Source organism: Anabrus simplex, chromosome 6 (genome assembly GCF_040414725.1).
Source record: "Anabrus simplex isolate iqAnaSimp1 chromosome 6, ASM4041472v1, whole genome shotgun sequence".
NCBI classification, from domain to species: domain Eukaryota; kingdom Metazoa; phylum Arthropoda; class Insecta; order Orthoptera; family Tettigoniidae; genus Anabrus; species Anabrus simplex.
In genome coordinates this window covers 188,856,803-188,874,311 of record NC_090270.1, presented here as the reverse complement: position 1 = coordinate 188,874,311, position 17,509 = coordinate 188,856,803, and the positions used below count along the sequence as shown (strand labels likewise).

The 17,509-nt window shown below is 39.6% G+C and overlaps 1 protein-coding gene across 4 annotated transcripts in view; it reads left to right on the top strand.

The window, feature by feature from the left end:
• The window catches only part of prd1 (pruning defect 1), a 256,253-nt gene that overhangs the window by 39,221 nt on the left and 199,523 nt on the right, over positions 1-17,509 (top strand). For 3 of the 4 annotated variants that reach the window (XM_067150112.2, XM_067150109.2, XM_067150111.2), the window contains one exon: positions 15,503-15,712. The exons of the other annotated variant lie outside the window; for it this stretch is intronic. In XM_067150112.2, coding sequence (XP_067006213.2) covers positions 15,572-15,712 — 141 coding nt within the window. In that variant the 5' untranslated portion in view covers positions 15,503-15,571. The remainder of the gene's footprint in view (positions 1-15,502; positions 15,713-17,509) is intronic. 4 annotated transcript variants of the gene reach the window in all.

Below are 17,509 nucleotides of genomic sequence, written 5' to 3'. Positions count from 1 at the left end.
GGGTATTCTTTGTGTCTATTGTACTTCGTACATTTCTGCTTATTGCCTCGAAGGTAATTTGGTGGATGTGTTTGAGGGAAGAAAGAATTCCCTATTTGCATTTCATTATGCAGAACTCAAACATTCTCTTCCCATTGCTGTTCAATCTGAGACTTCAGTGGGCCAAACAATGTGCACCGAGCTCGATAGCTGCAATCACTTGTGTAGCCAGTATCCAGTAATCGGGAGATAGTGGGTTCGAACCCCACTGTCGGCTGCCCTGAAGATGGTTTTCCGTGGATTCCCATTTTCACATCAGACAAATGCTGGGGCTGTACCTTAATCAAGGCCACGGCCACTTCCTTCCCATTCCTAGGCCTTTCCTATCCCATCGTCGCCATAAGACCTATCTGTGTTGGTGCGACGCAAAAAAAAAAAAAAAAAAAAAAAAGGACAATGTGCAGAGATAAATTTGAGACAAAAATTGGACCATTGGTCATTGGAAACATGTGCTATGCACTGGTAAGTCAAAATTTGAGGAGTTTCGGACAAATAATTTTCAGTATGTCCACCATCTCCAGGAGTAAGAATGCTAGAAGGCTGCCTAACACCAGCTATGAAGCATGGAGGTGTAGCATTATTATTTGGGGTTGTTTTGGTAACAAAGGGTGGGAGACTTGGTAAGAGTGGAAGGTATCTTGAAGGAGCAGTACCTTTGCATTCTATTGAGCAATACGGTACCATCTGGAACCCACCTTCTCGGAAGAGGGTTTGTTCTGCATCTGGACGACGGCCTGAAACACACGTCAAAGCTGTGAAAGAAGTGGGTAAGAAATAAACAATCTTCAGGAGTTCTACAATTAATGACCAGACCAACTCAGTCACCTGATTTACCACCATTGACTTGTTGCGTGATGAACTCGAGGATAAGGCAAGAGCAATCTTCTGTCAACGGTTGTGAAGATCTCTTGCAATGCCTTTTTGACAAGTGGTGAAGTATGACCACAGAGATGTTGGAAAACCTAACCAGAAGAATCCCACTTATTTGTCAAGCAATAACAGAGCGAAAGGACATGTAGACCAGCACAGTGTTTGAACAGTATAGATATAAAAAAAAATTGTTTTCCTTTTTTTGAAGCAGAAATTGCTTTATAGTATAGACATGATATAGGCATTTTGGCTTATGCCATGTCAAGAAAATAAGGTGAAATTCTTTACGTTTCGCAGAGAACTGTCCTCTGCGTCATCAGAAGAAGAAAATCTCGATTGTCCACGAAAAAGGCTTCTTAAACAATTAGCTTTCAATTTAGACATTATAATAGAAGTGGAAATGGTACGTTCATCACCAGATGGCTCCCCAGACACAGTACAGCGCTAGTTTTCGAAGCGGAAGCTGACGGAACCATTTGAATCAGTCTGAGGGTCATGACCCCACGTTATTGCTGATTTGTCTGGCTGGTTGAGACGAATATTACATTCATATTCCTCGATACGGGTACCAACGGACTGACACATTTGGCCGATGTATACCTTACCGCAAGTACAGGGAATTTTGTAAACCCCAGGATGTAAAAGTGGGGATAATTTGCCCTTGGTTTTACCCAGACTATGAGCAATTTTTGTAGCAGTGCCAAGCACGGTTTTTATATTGTGTTTGCGGAGGACCTTGGCAATTCGATCTGTGGTGTTGTGAATGTAAGGCAAGTAGGAAGTTCCCTTCACTTCTTCCTTCTGTGAGCTTTGCTTGGTCGTTTCTCTGGGATGCAGGGCTCCATGAATCTGCAAATCGCTGTAACCATTACCCTCGAACGTGACTTTGAGCGTGACCATCTCCACCTGGATATTTGATGGCTCACAAATTCATCTCGCCCTCTTGGCGAGTGTCGTGAGAATGCCTTGTTTTTGTGCTGGATGGTGGTGAGAATCTGCATGAAGATAGCGATTTGTGTGGGTAGGCTTATGATAGACGGTAGTCCTAAGGAGCCGTCCGGTTTCTTTCTTACTAGAACATCCAAGAAAGGAAGGCATCCGTCCAACTCCATCTCCGTAATGAATTTAATTGAAGGTTTACAATGCGGTCGTGAAAATTCAATATTCATTAACTGAAGGATGTTGCTGACTTAGGTGGTTTAGAAATAGATGAAGTTTCTCAGGTCCTTCTGTCCAGACCACAAATGCATCATCAACATACCTCCACCATATCATAGGTTTGACGGGTGCCGAAGCAAGTAGCCTCTCCTCAAAATGCTCCATAAAGAAATTAGCCACTACGGGCGAAAGTGGACTTCCCATAGCCACTTCGTCTGTCTGTTCGTAAAAACTGCCACCCCACAAGAAATAGCTGGAAGTCATGCATTGGTAAAATAGCTTAGTAATATCCTCGGGGAACAGGTGTTCAATGAGAGACGTGACCAAATCAATCAGCACTTTAGTGAACAAGGATTCCACATCGAAACTCACCAAAAGTGCATTAGATTGAAGGGTTACGGTTGACAGCTTGTTGACAAAATACCAAGAGTCCCTGATGTATGATTTAGTACATCCTATGTGTGGGTGAAGCAATTTGCTTAGATATTTAGCCTGAGCATACGTAGGAGAACCTATTGCACTAACAATAAGTCTAAGGAGAACATCTTTTTTATGGATCTTAGGCAGTCCATATAATCTTAGTGGCACTGTATCCCCTGGGGACATATGTTTAGCCTCCTCTTTTGAAATTGAAGATTGCCTTAAGAACTTCACGGTGGCGTTGGACACACAAGTGGTGGAGTCACGTGAGCACAGTCTGTAATCAGGATCTGACATTATAGCTGAGATCTTATTCTTATACTCGTCAGTGTCCATAACCACTGTCGCATTACCATTATCAGCTGAGAGAATGGTCAGTTCAGAATCATCTCTAAGTTCCTTCAGAGCTCTCCTCTCGCCTCTTGCTAAATAGGGCGCGGGTACAACAGCGGACCTTATGAGTCTCACACATTTCTGTCTTAACTCCTCAGCCTCATCTGTAGGTAGTTTGTGGATGGCTGCGTCAACAGAAGTAATTAACTCCTCAGTGGGAATTTTAGAGGGAGCGACAGCGAAATTAAGACCTCTAGCTAGAACTGCCGTTTGGTTCTCGTCCAAGGATTTCTTGGAAAGATTGACGACAGTTTTACTAGCATCTGGGTTTGTGCGAGAGACCGCCTGTTTCTGAGCTAGTCGGAGGAAGTTAGATTTATGTATGAATGACACCTGGTTGAATTTTTGTTCAGCCTGTATAGCAGTAATGCGATCAACCACAATTCCTGCGAGAGAGTGTTGCTTAACAGCAGGTGTAAACGAAACAAATCTCGGGAGACTGAGTCAGATTCCTTACGAGTGTAATCCACTCTCTCTATCACTTGAGCCTTGCTAATGAGTTGATATATTCTCCTGGCCTTCAGAGTATTTAACGTGTGCTTCAGCTTCACACAGTTGGGAATGATGTTATGGTCCCTGCATCTCAGCAGAAAGCATAAAGAAGAAAGAAGAATAGACTTCATTCTCTTTAATTTGCTGAATATTGAAGCTTTCTTAAAAGTATCCTCCCCATAGAGTTTTTTAATGTTGCCATTGATGCTTTCACGGCCCGTATGTGTAGATGTGATGTAGGCTTTTGGGCTTATGCCGTGTCAAGAAAGTAAGGTGAAATTCTTTACATTTTGCAGAGAACTCTGCATCATCAGAAGGAAATCTTGACTGTCCATAAGGAAGGCTTCTTAAACAATGAGCTTTGAATTTAAACATTATAACAGAAGTGGAAATGGTACGTTCATTCATCACCAGGTGGCTCCCTGGATGCGGTACAGAGATAGCGTTCGAAGTAGAAGCTGACAGAACCATCAGAATCAGTCTAAGAGGGTCACATAACATGTGTACGTAACATATGACATTGACACAAGCCTGGAATGAAACATCTAGCAGTGAGGAACGTACGAGTTTAGAAAACACCGAGATGAAATAACAATAGTGATAGTACAGAGAAGGGAACTACCTACGTAAATCCTTAATGGCTGGCAACCAGATATTACTTTATTGATAGCCAGTGTCCCTGTTGAAATTTGTATATAATGGATGCCTATGTTTGTATCTTAATTTAAAATAATGTTATTTGAAATAATTTAAAGTAATGTTATTTGAGATACCACTAATCCGCTGCTTTATAAAGGCTTGATACTACTTAAACTGACAACACCCAAATAATGTAATATGTATGTGGCATGCTTCTCACTTTTGGCAGAAACAGATTTGCCAATAGAGTGGGTGGAAAAATACCAGGTTCCAGATTTTTATGTGTTAGCAACACCGTAGCAACATTGACGCAAAAATAATACTGGCAACCCATCTTTTCGCTGCAAATATATTTAAAAAGTATGCATATATTTTTCAACTGTGTCAGACATGTTAATGGATATTGCTGACACTTTTGCTAAAAAATCAACATTAACTTGAAGACGTTTGTTGCATTTCAATTCCTCCTTGTAGCATGATCTTTATTTTAATGATGAAAATTATGTCTTAAGTAGGAGAAGATAGGACTGTTTAAATTACTGTCTGTTCTTCCAAAGCTTTGTATCTATTTTGTGTATTTAGTGAATTTCTCCTCTGTGTTCAACCTACGATAATTGTACTTTTATATTTTGTGCTTTAGAAGTGTGACGACTAGCCTCTGCTGTCTTCCTTTATTTGCACGGATGTGATACTCTTTCTTTCTGCTGCCTGATACAGGTTGGATTTCGTAGCAGATCATAGAGCGTTTACGTAATTCTCAATATAACTAAACATCATTTTTGGTGAATGTCTGGCTCTGTGGCTAAATGGTTAGCGTTCTGGCCTTTGGTCCAGAGGGTCTCGGGTTCAATTCCCGGCCAGGTAGGAGATTTTAACCTTAAATGGTCAATTCTCGTAACTCGGGGACAGGGTCTTTGTGCTGTCCCTAACATCCCTGCAACTTACAACACACAGCACTATCCTCCACCACAATAACACGCAGTTACCTACACATGGCTGATGCCGCCCATATTCATCGGAGGATCTGCTTTACAAGGGCTGCACCCAGCTAGAAACAGCCACACGAAATTTAAAAAATTGGTGAATCATGTTCAGAATAGGAAGCAGAGACTAATTGAAGCAGTGGGCCCAAGTAATATAGCTGAGAATCAATGAACATTAATATTAACCCTTTGAAAATCAATTTATTTTTTTGCACACTCTTAAATAAACTGCATTTTATATTACTGTACAGGCACATAGTACATAATATTTTTAAATGGCCTAACTATACATTAAAAAAGTGAAAAACCATGGAATGTTCATGGTTAATAATGGTTTTTGTGGGGTATTCCTCAAAATATGGTGCTGGGCCCAGTATGGTAAATGGCTCTGGTAAATGGTCCTCCTGGTTCACTTGTTAGGCTGATTTTGTTGAGTTTGCCTTCTTGATGTTTGGAACTGTTATCATTGAAATAAAAGACCTGTAGAATAGCTGCATAGTGATTACAAACCATGAGGTGTGAAAATATAGGAGTGTGGATGAGTAGATCAGTATTGTTTTTCTTCTATGGTATGTTGTTTACAGAACCTATTATTTTAGTATAATAATTCCTAAAAATGAACGCCATTCCTTTCACAGTTACATCAGTCCATTTTTGTGATTAGATTCAGGAAGGAATTCCTGGATAATTATTTTCTGAACCGCGTACAGTACAAGTTTTTCGCCTCTTTGCAGATGGTGGTTGTAATTTTTTTGTCATTATCACTTATTCCTTCACATCCAATTACAATATTTTCAGGAAGAAAGTCATTCAATTTTGTCTGTATGGATAAATTCAGAACTTTCATTTCCATCATTTATCAAAATTTTGAACACTTTCTCCCAATCTAGTACTGCTTCGGCACAACTGTGAGCAGCCACGTTCGTCAGCTAGCAGTTGATTTCCAAAAGTGTTAGACATTCACATACATAAAGTGAGTTTATAGCACTTCCCATTTGGATATGTACAATTTCAAGCTTTATTAAAGTAGCCAATAGATGGCAGATACCACACATGTATGAATCATTGCTCAAAGACTTGGAGAAACAAAGATATGATTAATACCCAGAAGTTTGATACGCAATATATTGTCATAACCACAGAGCCACTTACAGCGGTGACTGTCATTAGGTTAAGTCAAGGGGAATCTAATTTAACTACCCTCAAAAGATGAAGCAATATTATACATAGACACTCGAAAACATCAGCATGCGTTATCCGTAGAAAAACGTAGTCAAGAAATGATGTGATGAAAGGTGGTAATGTTGATTATTGTTTTAAGAGGAAGCACAACCAAGCAACCATCCTCTACATGGTATGACACTGATCAGAAAGAAACAATGGGAGGAATCTGATACTTAAAAAAATGAAGATATTGGCCAAAGACAGGGGCCACGAAGAGTGTGAAAATAAGACTCCCTAGGCCTCAAATGCTCTAATACTGTTGGGGTCGGAAAAGAACAAGAGTTGACAAAGGGATGTTGGTTAGGAAAGATGAAAGTGAGGAGCCTGGCACAAGTGGAAACAATGCCAGGTCTCAGCTAAGGGCCCTGTAATCACCAACCCACACTCCCAAGTTGAGAGCCCCTGGGGCCTCTTACGACAGGCAGGGGATACCGTGGGTATTATTCTACCACCTCACCTACAGGGGGAATGAAGTGATGAGACTAAAAAAAGGGAAAGAAAGAGGAGTTTGCTTGAGAAAGACATTCAACGAAGGTATTTCTAACCATATATTAAAAAACTAAACTAAACCCCATGGCACTACAGCCCTTGAAGAGCCTTGGCCTACCAAGCGACCGCTGCTCAGGCTGAAGTCCTGCAGTTTGCGAGGTGTTGTGTGGTCAGCATGACCAATCCTCTCGATCATTATTCTTGGCTTTTGAGACCAGGGCCGCTATCTCACCGTCAATAGCTCCTCAATTCTAATCATGTAGGCTGAGTGGACCTCGAACCAGCCCTCATGTCCAGGTAAAAATCCCTGACCTGGCCAGGAATCAACCCCAGAGCCTCCGGGTAAGAGTCAGGCTCGCTACCCCTACACCACGGGGCCAGCTTTAACTATATATTTTTTGCTAGTCGCTTTACATCACACCGACGCAGATAGGTCTTATGGAGACGATGGGATAGGAAAGGCCTAGGAGTTGGAAGGAAGTGGCCGTGGCCTTAAAGTACAGCCCCAGCATTTGCCTGGTGTGAAAATGGGAAACCACGGAAAACCATCTTCAGGGCTGCCGACAGTGGGATTCGAACCCACCATCTCCTGGATGCAAGCTCACAGCTGCGTGCCCCTAAACGCTTGGGCAACTCGCCCGGTAACCATATATTAACCAAATAATATGTCAACAGATAAATAATTTTAAAGGAATCAGTAGTGCTAAACATATAGGAGTTTTTAAGTTTAAAAAATGGATGTGTATATTAAAAAAAACAGGAGATTTCGTAAACTAGAAAAATGACCTATTTCATGGTGGAATACCCGTTCAAAATATAACTGCTATCACAAAAAACATTATGTTGAGAGGTAGGCTGATTTGAAAGACTAATTGAAAATTCACAATATTATTGAATCTTAAGGGTCACTAATAAAATCTTAAATTTACCTAATATGATTTTTAAAAAGGACATACCATGAAGCACATTGTTATGAATAAAATAGTCTCTTTTCTCACTCTAATTCATTTCAGAACCACAGTCACTAATTGCTGCCTTGTTACTCTCTGTTCTGTCCTCTTCACACAGTAGGTAGTCCGGCTCATTGGTATTGGTATTGGTATTACCTGAAATAATTGTATGGTGATTACAACTACTGATCAGATTTACAAGTCCAAGTTTTGCAGTGACTCGGCATTACTTTCTGTAAGATGAAACAGGTCACTGGAGCTTCCAGAATAGGAATGTAGAGAGCAGCGCTGGATGAGATACATGGTCCATGGTCTGCTCCTCTTCTTTGCATTCACATGTTGGAGAATCTATCCATGCCTACTTATAACACGAGTGTTTGCAGCAACCATGCCCAGTTCTCAATCTGCTGAGGCGACAACCATTATTTTCTTGGTAGGTCGAAACCCTTCATTTCCTTTGTTGGATTTAACTCAGGAGCACTAGTTCCAGATGTTGCATTTGGCCACTTATCCTGCCAACACTGATTTAGATTGAAATGATTTGTCATGAGTTTACTGGCCAGTACACTTTTCCAATCTCCCGGATTGAAGTAGTTGTGGGGGTGGATAACAGAATTCCTGATGTATTGATAATGAGGCAGATAGCCAGATCTTCTTTGCTTCTTTCAGCAGAGCTTCCTTTCTACTAAGGTGGGGTGGTGGGATATGATTGAGGGCGGGTAACTTGCGGGGCATTGACTTCATGGTACACAGTTATGCAACGCATGGTATCAATCAGCTTGCTATTTACTTTATGTACTGTACATGTGCACTTTACAGCCACACTGGAGCACAGTATTCCGCTGCAGAGTAGCCAATACTGATACTTGTTAATCATATCAGTCGAGGCTCCCCAGGAACTGCCACAAAGCTTATGCAGGATGTTATTCTTGTAGTGATCTTATGAGTTTGATGAGATGTCTTTGTAGCACAGAGTCTTGTTTAAGGAAAGGGGTTGTACCTTAGTTTTTCATCACTAAATAGGACAGTTACTCATAGTTTGCGAGGTGGTTGGAGAGATGGAAACATGAAATCTCAGTCTTAGAAATGCTTGGGATTAATCGCTAGGACTTGCAGAATGTTGTATTGTGTCCAAAGAGAGCCTTCTCTCCTCTTAGGAAAAAATCTTTTAAAAAACCCAAAATTTCTGCTTGAGCTACCAGTGCCATGTCATCAGTGTTATGGAAATATCGTGGAACAGAGAGGTGTAAGAGGGGGCCGGGGTGAATGGGCAGACAAGGAAATTACCAAAGCATAACTTAAAGCACTAAATTTTGAAATTGTATTTCTTGTGTTCTTTTTTATTTTATTTTAATTTTAAAATGTGATTGATAGAAGATATGGAACAATTAACAGTTAAATAGAATAACGAATGAGCCCGTCAGCTCTGATTATAACAGCGGACTATAAGTCCAAAAATCAGGTACAATAACTAGCGAAAATTATCAACAGGATAATAGACAAGGGATGAACATAATCGCTCTGAACAAGTACACTCTTTTATAAGAACATTTTTGCTCCACTCGCTTACATCATCTAGAAGTTTGAGCTCCAAAAGTTAATATAATCCAGCCTCTCAGAGGTACAAGTTTATTACAAAATTATGCCTGACAAACTTCAGATAATGTGTTTACCATCATTTCTGCTCAACAGTTTGTTACACACTCGTCTATAAACGATTATCAAATAAACAGGGGCAGTGAGTGCCCATTCTAAATGGCCTTAATCTATAAAGAAAAGGTTTAAGTTGATCGGCCATTAATAAAAGGCTAGGAGGTGAAACACTTGCACTCCTTTTAGGAAAAACTCTTAAAACCCTAAATGGGCTTATGGCCCGAAGTTGCAGAGGCTAAGCCTACGCTACAGAGGGGTGATTAAATGGGCAATATTAAATGCTGAAAGAGTGTTAAGAATTTAGAGGTCTAGAAAATTTTTGTCATCCCATACCAAGTCGAATGGAAATCAACAGAGGGTGATCACTCTTTGTTCCCTTAATTTACGTTTCCCAGCAGACATTTGGAAAGAGTCCTCAGACTTGCTGAAAATCTGCATTTAAAACCTTAAATTAGGATTTTACATAATATTAATGAAGTTCGAAACACTCCCCTCAAACTATCTGCCTGGAGCTATCGCATGTTAAGAAATTCCTGCCATTATGTAGAGTTGTTAGGCCTTCCGAACGCCGCCCTGCAGCCCCTGCCTACGAATAATTTGCCACGCTCACTATACCGGAGCGATAAAGATGACAATACGGCTCCAAAGTGCCCAGCTTTTATAGCATTTCTGAAGGGAAGTTACCAGAACTCTTTACAGATAGGCTGGTTGCCTATACACACCCCCAATTTTAATTGGCTAGAAAAAATATACAGATAATATTTGATTGGTTTCTAGGTACAGAAGATAGAGGGGGTGGGATGAGAAGTGTTGACAACTTTGACATAAGAACAAAACAATCTTCACAGACTTAAGGTTTGCCACCTGTAAAAATTAACTTTCCCTTAAGAATTAATTGTCCTTAATCCCGCAAGAGGGGAGACACAGGCCGATGGTGGAGTCATCTAATGGTTGAAAGTCCAAGTATCTTGTATTACACTAGTTCCAATTTCATGACACAGATGGCCTTATAGAAGGCGCGCATTTTAACAGAATGGAGAAGGTGTACCTCTTGTAGAATCAGTGTAAACGAACTTGATAGTTGTGGTTGGTAATGAAATGAAATGGCACATGGCTTTTAGTGCCGGGAGTGTCCAAGGACATGTTTGGCTCGCCAGGTGCAGGTCTTTTGAATTGATGCCCTTAAGTGACCTGTGCGTCATGATGAGGATGAAATGATGATGAAGACGACACATGCACCCGCCCCCATGGCAACAAAATTCACCATTTATGGTAAAAATTCCTGACCCCCGCCGGGAATCGAACCCGGGACCCCTGTGACCAAAGGCCAGCAAGCTAACCATTTAGCCATGGAGCCGTACGCTGTGGTTGGTGGCTTGTCATGAATGTAGAGGCTGAAGAGAACTGGGGCCAACAAAGTGTTGTAACTACAAAGATGCACACACAAAATGCTGCCAATTGAGTGTGTGACACACACACACACACACACACACACACACACACACACACACACACACACTCACACACTGCCCTCTTGAACAAAACACTGTTAAGAAGAAGAAGAAGATGACTGCAACACTTGCAAGTCAACCAACTACCAACCTGACAGAGTTCACATACTTGTCTAATGATTTCCACTACAAGTCTCGTTAAACAACTCGACTCCACTTCCAAGACTGCCTCTTTATATACATTGCCTGGCCAGGCTTCTAGTAGAATATGACACAGCATGTTTTCTCGTAATTTCAAGTCTCTCCAATAGCCTATTTACAATGAAAGGAATTATCTACACAATTCTAATGGCAAGATGTGTGTTCTGGACTATTACCGTGTGTTGCACAACATTATGCTGGACTTATACATCATATTTACAGGTAATAAATTGTATACTATTAATTACATGTTCTTACATCAAATAAACTCATATTAATGTACATACAGCAGATGTATCATGACATAACCTCACAAATAATACTATCATGATTTATACCGAATAAAGTCCATACATAACTACGTAAATAATAATAATAATAATAATAATAATAATAATAATAATAATAATAGTTGTAAACAACTTCATAGCCACACCTCACAAGTCATAATAATAATAATAATAATAGTAACAATAATAATAATAACCATCAATCTCGATATCTACATTATTTACCCATGAGTTAGAGAATTGTTTCCAAGTTATACTAGTCCATTACACTTGTATCAAAAGATTCCGAAGGCAGACCATTATTTAGTTTTCTGTTATGAATTTTAGATTCACCTAACAATACTACAAACTCTTTCACAAAGCATCGATTGGAAATTAGATTTGCAATTTCCTAACAAGAAATTGCTTCTAGCACTTCAGGAATAAATACATTTTGCCATACAGTGTCATATGCATTTGTCAGGTTGATAAAAACAGATGTTGATTTTAACTTCTTTCGAAAGCCTGCCTTGATGTAAGTGGTAAGGGCACTTGATCAGTGCATCTATGATTTTTTTCTGAAACCAGCTTGTTCTGGTGGGGTTACAGCTTTGATGAGAGCGGTGCTATCCTAGTAAGGAGGACTCGTTCCAAGAGTTTATAAATGCACCTAAGAAGTGCATTTGGTCGATAGTTTTCAGATCTCTGCTCCAACTTATCAGGTTTGAGAAGGGCGATCACGTTTGACTGTTTGAATGCTTTGGCAGGTTGTTAGTCTGAAAGATGTAAGTAAAAAGGGAAGTGAGCCAGCTGACGCTATATGGACCGATATTTCATAGAAATTATGTGGACCGGCATTCTTACCAGTTTTCAGCATCTTGAAAGCTACTTCACTTTCCTGAATGGAGAATGGCCCTGGCAGGAGCTCATTTTTCTGTGTCCCATGTTTAAGCTCAGTGAGCTTACGTTTCACTGTTTTTCGTGTGGCATTTACCTCTCTTCATTTGGGTGATATCAACCACTGTATTTGCAGTGGCATTCGGGCTCAAGCTAGTGTACTGTTTTTTAGAATAATGTTTTCCAATAAGTTGATTTAAGACTCTGTAAGTCTTTATGCTCGATCTTGCCAAGCGCATGCATTTTACTGTCCTATTCTTATTTACCAACTGTAGAAGCTGTGAGCCTACTTCATGGTTATCTGTTGTTTGGTATTCTTCATACAGAGCCTGCTTTATCAGCCATATGGTACTGCCTAACAGTCCTACTTTTAAGACCTTCCTTTCTATCACATTTATTTTTAACTACGACAAAAACAGCTTCATGATCACTAATACCATCTATAACTTCAGTTTCCCTATAGAGCTCATCTGGTTTTATCAGCACCACATCCAGGATATTTTTCCCTCTGATTGGTTCCATCACTTTCTGAATCAGCTGTCCTTCCCATATTAACTTATTTGCCATTTGTTGGTCATGCTTCCTGTCGTTCGCATTTCCTTCCCAATTGACATCTGGCAAATTCAGATTTCCCGCTACAATCACGTTTTTTTCTATGTCGTTTCCCACATAGCCGACTATCCTATCAAATAATTCCAAATCCATGTCAGTGCTACCCTTTCCCGGTCTGTACACACTAAATATATCAAGTTGCCTATTATCTTTAGAAATGAGCCTTACACCTAGAATTTCATGTGTCTCATCTTTAACTTTTTCGTAGCTTACAAATTCTTCTTTCACCAGAATGAATACTCCCCCTCCTACCATTCCTATCCTATCTCTACGATACACACTCCAGTGCTGTGAGAAAATTTTTGCATCATATCATTTCTCAGCCATGATTCAACTCCTATTACAATATCTGGTGAATATATATCTATTAAATTACTTAATTCTATTCTTTTCTTTACAATACTTCTACAGTTCAACACTAACAATTTTATGTCATCCCTACTCGATTTCCAGTTCCTTGTTCCCTTATCACCGCTCCCTAAGCCACCCTGTTTCCCTGAATGTACCTCCCTATTACCCTTCCAAACAAATTTCCTAACTTATACGTACCACTGCGGTTTAAGTGAAGGCCATCTGAGTGCAGATCCCTATAGAGACGATGAGATCATTGTCATTTGATTCAACAACTTGTACTCCAGTCAAACCGAATTTGGCATATGTGGCAATTCCTACTGTTGATGGATGGCTTTGACTCACATACAAGTCAAACAGAAGTCCTCCTATTTAGATGACTCCATTTGGTGGAGATTGTCACAACAGTAAAAATATTTACCTACGATCCACATAGTTCACAGTGATGAAGTTTCTTAGGACAGATGCCCCAGTATTCGTCCTTTACTATCAAGGTCTTGTTCATCTTTGGTGTGCATCTCCTGAATGTTGACAATATCACTGTCAAGGTTGTTTAGCTATTTTCGAAGAAATTCACTTTTGGCCGGGCTTATTCCTTCAATATTTAGTTGGAAAATATGGACTGAAGGTCCACTGCCTATAACCGGGTGGTTCTGAAAAGAACCGTTATTTCCAGTTGTTGCTGTTGTGCTTGATGTTGTGATTGATTCATTCATTTCACCTAATGCCGCTATTGCTTGTTTAGCACCACCCAGGGGACATGTGCAGAGCAATCAATAGGTAAATCCTGCAGGCGTGAGCAAAGTTCATCTGCTAAAGACGGCTATAATCCTTATTGACAGGCTCACCTTACTTTCAGTTTTCCTTGCAAATCCAGTCACCACACACACTAGCTACAGGTGGACGGATACGTACCAGAGCTGCTGAACCCCCCCAGCACATAATGACTATTCCTTTGTTCGACTCCAGAGAAAGTCCAGTAATTCACACAGTCAAACACAATCAATTCAAATACAGTAGTCGTACAACAGCAACAACTCAATAGTACTAGCCAGCACTACAATACTCATCACCTCAATGACAGAAAAAAATACACACTCACTCTCTACTCCAAGGCAGTGCTCAGATTACTCTGCTCTATATGTGACGATACTCTGACTCTGGTGGGATACTGGTGGTAGCCAGCACCACTACAGCTATCCCAGTCCAGCTATTCACTTAACACTCCGACGCAACAGCTACTCCTCATTCGCGGTGGCCTTGTATTTATATTTCAGTGATATTCAGGGCTTGGCTAGCGATGAAACATTCCCTTTTCATGTTCCAGAAGGTGCACGGTAAAACCAGATGAAGAGAACTATATGGGAGAGGCCCACCATGCCCTCAGGCTGGGAGCTCCTAGTTGACTCACTCGCTAGGCTATGACAAGGCTGGCTTACAACAGTATATAAAAATAAGGAAATAAACCTGGCTAGAATAGAGCAGCTTTCATTAAGGAAAGGTCAAGAGCGAATGGCATGGAGAGCATATAGTAAGCAAGTATAAAGGCAAAGGGGGCATGTGCATTATAAATGTCTCAGACTTGAAGTAATCACTGTTCACTAGTAAAATTAGATTTTGATCAGATTTTTTTTTTAAATCAAAAAGGGGCAAAAGTGGGGAGTCCAAAATTTAAACTTACATATAATACAAAAATCTTTAACACATTACAAAGCAAATTTAATAGCTGAATCAAGAATTAAACTGAATGTTGACACTTATAAAGGATGCAGTTTTCTAAGAGGTAACTTGGGAGACTTTTAGTGTAGTGCAACCCAACATGAAAAGTTAATAGTGTAAGAAAGCCCATAAATGAAGTGTCCACAGTCTCACATACAAGTCAAACAGAAGTCCTCCTATTTAGATAACTCTATTTGGTGGAGATTATTTCACAACAGTAAAAATATTTACCTACAATCCACATGGTTCACAATGATATAGTTTCTTAGGCCTACAGAGTATAACACTATATATCGATGAATGATCAGTGACCAGTAAATAGTATGCTTACAGGGGAGTTTAAGTGAGAACACTGCACATAATCCTTATCTCACCCAGGCGTTATAAAATGCACAAAACATCCCGGGCAGGAATTAAGATCGTTTTTCTTGGCTGCTGTGGCACTTTCATTGCAGTGACCACATGTGAAACAAGACAAAGTATCAAGCGGTGCAAAGCCATGTACATACATGGATGGTAATGTCAACTGTCCTTGGGTGGAGAATGTGCAGCAGAAAAGAAAGGGCTTCCTGAAAGTTCTGAAAGCATCACGCAGATAGGGGAGACGGCAGAGGCTATCCGTCATAGAAAGGATACAGTTATTACGAGGAAAGTTATTAATTTTAATGTCATGTGCATAATTTCTTCTTTAGGATGTTTGTTACCTTGATGGAGCCGGATATCAACAGTTTGGTGATCAGGCTGGTTTAGTGTCATCTGCTATGACATCGTCTACTATGACATCCTCTATGACATCATCACTGTCATCTCCTGTTGATTCAGGTGTTGCGCTTCTGGACAGTGATGCAGATGGTACGTCTGTAAGTGAGGCCACGATGAATGAGGCCGATTCGCTAAGGGAGGTGAGTTAAGTTGAGGGTCAGCAATTCCTTTATAGATAAGTTGAGTGTCAGCGATACTGTAAAATGGGGCGAATCTGATCAAGTGGTGTGAATCCAATTATTTACCTATTTTTTAACAATAGGAAATGTTGGTGGGATATTGCAGCAACAGTCCCTTAGCTGTGATTGCTGTTTTAATTTTTAAAAGAACTGGTCTACAGTAATTGTAAGTTGTCATAGTACCAACAGTGCCATTGTCAGCTGATGTGTCTCATCTATGTTACACTCATAAAGTAAAGACATTAGTCGGATAACCTTCTATTGCCAACAGGTAAAGTACTTCATTTGAAGAATTGTTAAGTTGATATTTCTGTGGAACTAAAACAGAATCTGAAATGTCAAAAAAAAACATATTTCAAGATGCATTCTTAAAAGTTGGCGAACTTGCTAAAATTCATATTATATTTCAGTGACACATAAATTGAAGTGACGTACGTTTTGCAAATGTAGTAAAAAGAAAGAACATATTTTCTTTTTGATTCAGCAAGTGTTGGGTTGCCTCAAATCTGTGTACTGAACATATCAGAATCTTTATTTTGGGAACAGCGTATTCTAGGGGTACCAGAGTCATACTGGGCTTTGCCATCATACTCTTTGTTGCAAAATCTACCATATTATCATTAAAACTGAATATTAAATTTTTTTTGACATACAGTGTCAGGTTCTACTCTCATACAAACATCTTAACTACTACTTTTCTTTTCATGTCCATAGTTAACCCCATTTTGACACTATCCATAGCTTATTATAATGTAAATTTGCAAGGTGAATCCGATAACAAGGTTCCGGGACAAACTCGAAAATCAGTATATTAACACAACCTTCCAATCAATTTGTCCTTTTTCTGCCTCAGGGGCAAGTTCATTCTCCAGAAAGACAAAGTAAATGTCAGCACCAACAACTTCCTTTCTCAAAAATGTCCTTTCAGATGTATTATCCTCAACGCTGCCAACAAAATATCTAACCCTCCTTTTTGTAGAGACATTCGTGATTGAAGACTTATGATTGAAATTTGGCCTGCCAAGCTAGGTTTTGCTGGACGAGACTACTACTAGAAGAAAGAGAGGAAAAATGTAAAGAGGCCATGATGAACTGATCTTGGAGAGGTAGAAATGAAGAGTTCTGACCTTTTGTGAATTCTAGAAATGAAGAGTTCTGACCTTTTGTGAATTCTCTGGCAATGCATAGCTCTCTCTATAAAATATGCAACCTGACACAGGTTGTATCTGTGAGCTATGGGGGATACATTCTCAAATGTCATAAAAGATATAACAGAGTTATCTGCTTTATCAAAGATTATGTACTTGCAAATTCGTGTGCATTTTAATAATTTTTGTTGGAAATTTTAATTCTGCCTCTCTTTTTCCTTCTGTTCTGCTTCTTTATTTTCATTTGCCTCATGCTCCTCCACATCATGGTTAGGTAATGTGGAGATTAGAAGGTGTGGTATACATATTTATTGCCATAAATGATTATTATAATGAATAAATCATCCTTAATGTCGACAGTATATCATTTTACCACTTGGAGCTCATGTAATGTGGATTTGTTTGGGAATGAGTCATAATACAGAAATTTTGTACTGCACAGCTGTTACAGTTGAGTGTATTGTACCGTTTTTACAAATTAAGATGTATTTGATACATTGTTATAAATACTGTACTTAACATATTTTTAAAACTAAAATACTGATACATTGTTATAAATATTTAACACATTTTTAAAAACTCAAATAGTGATTGGTTTCACATATTGGTA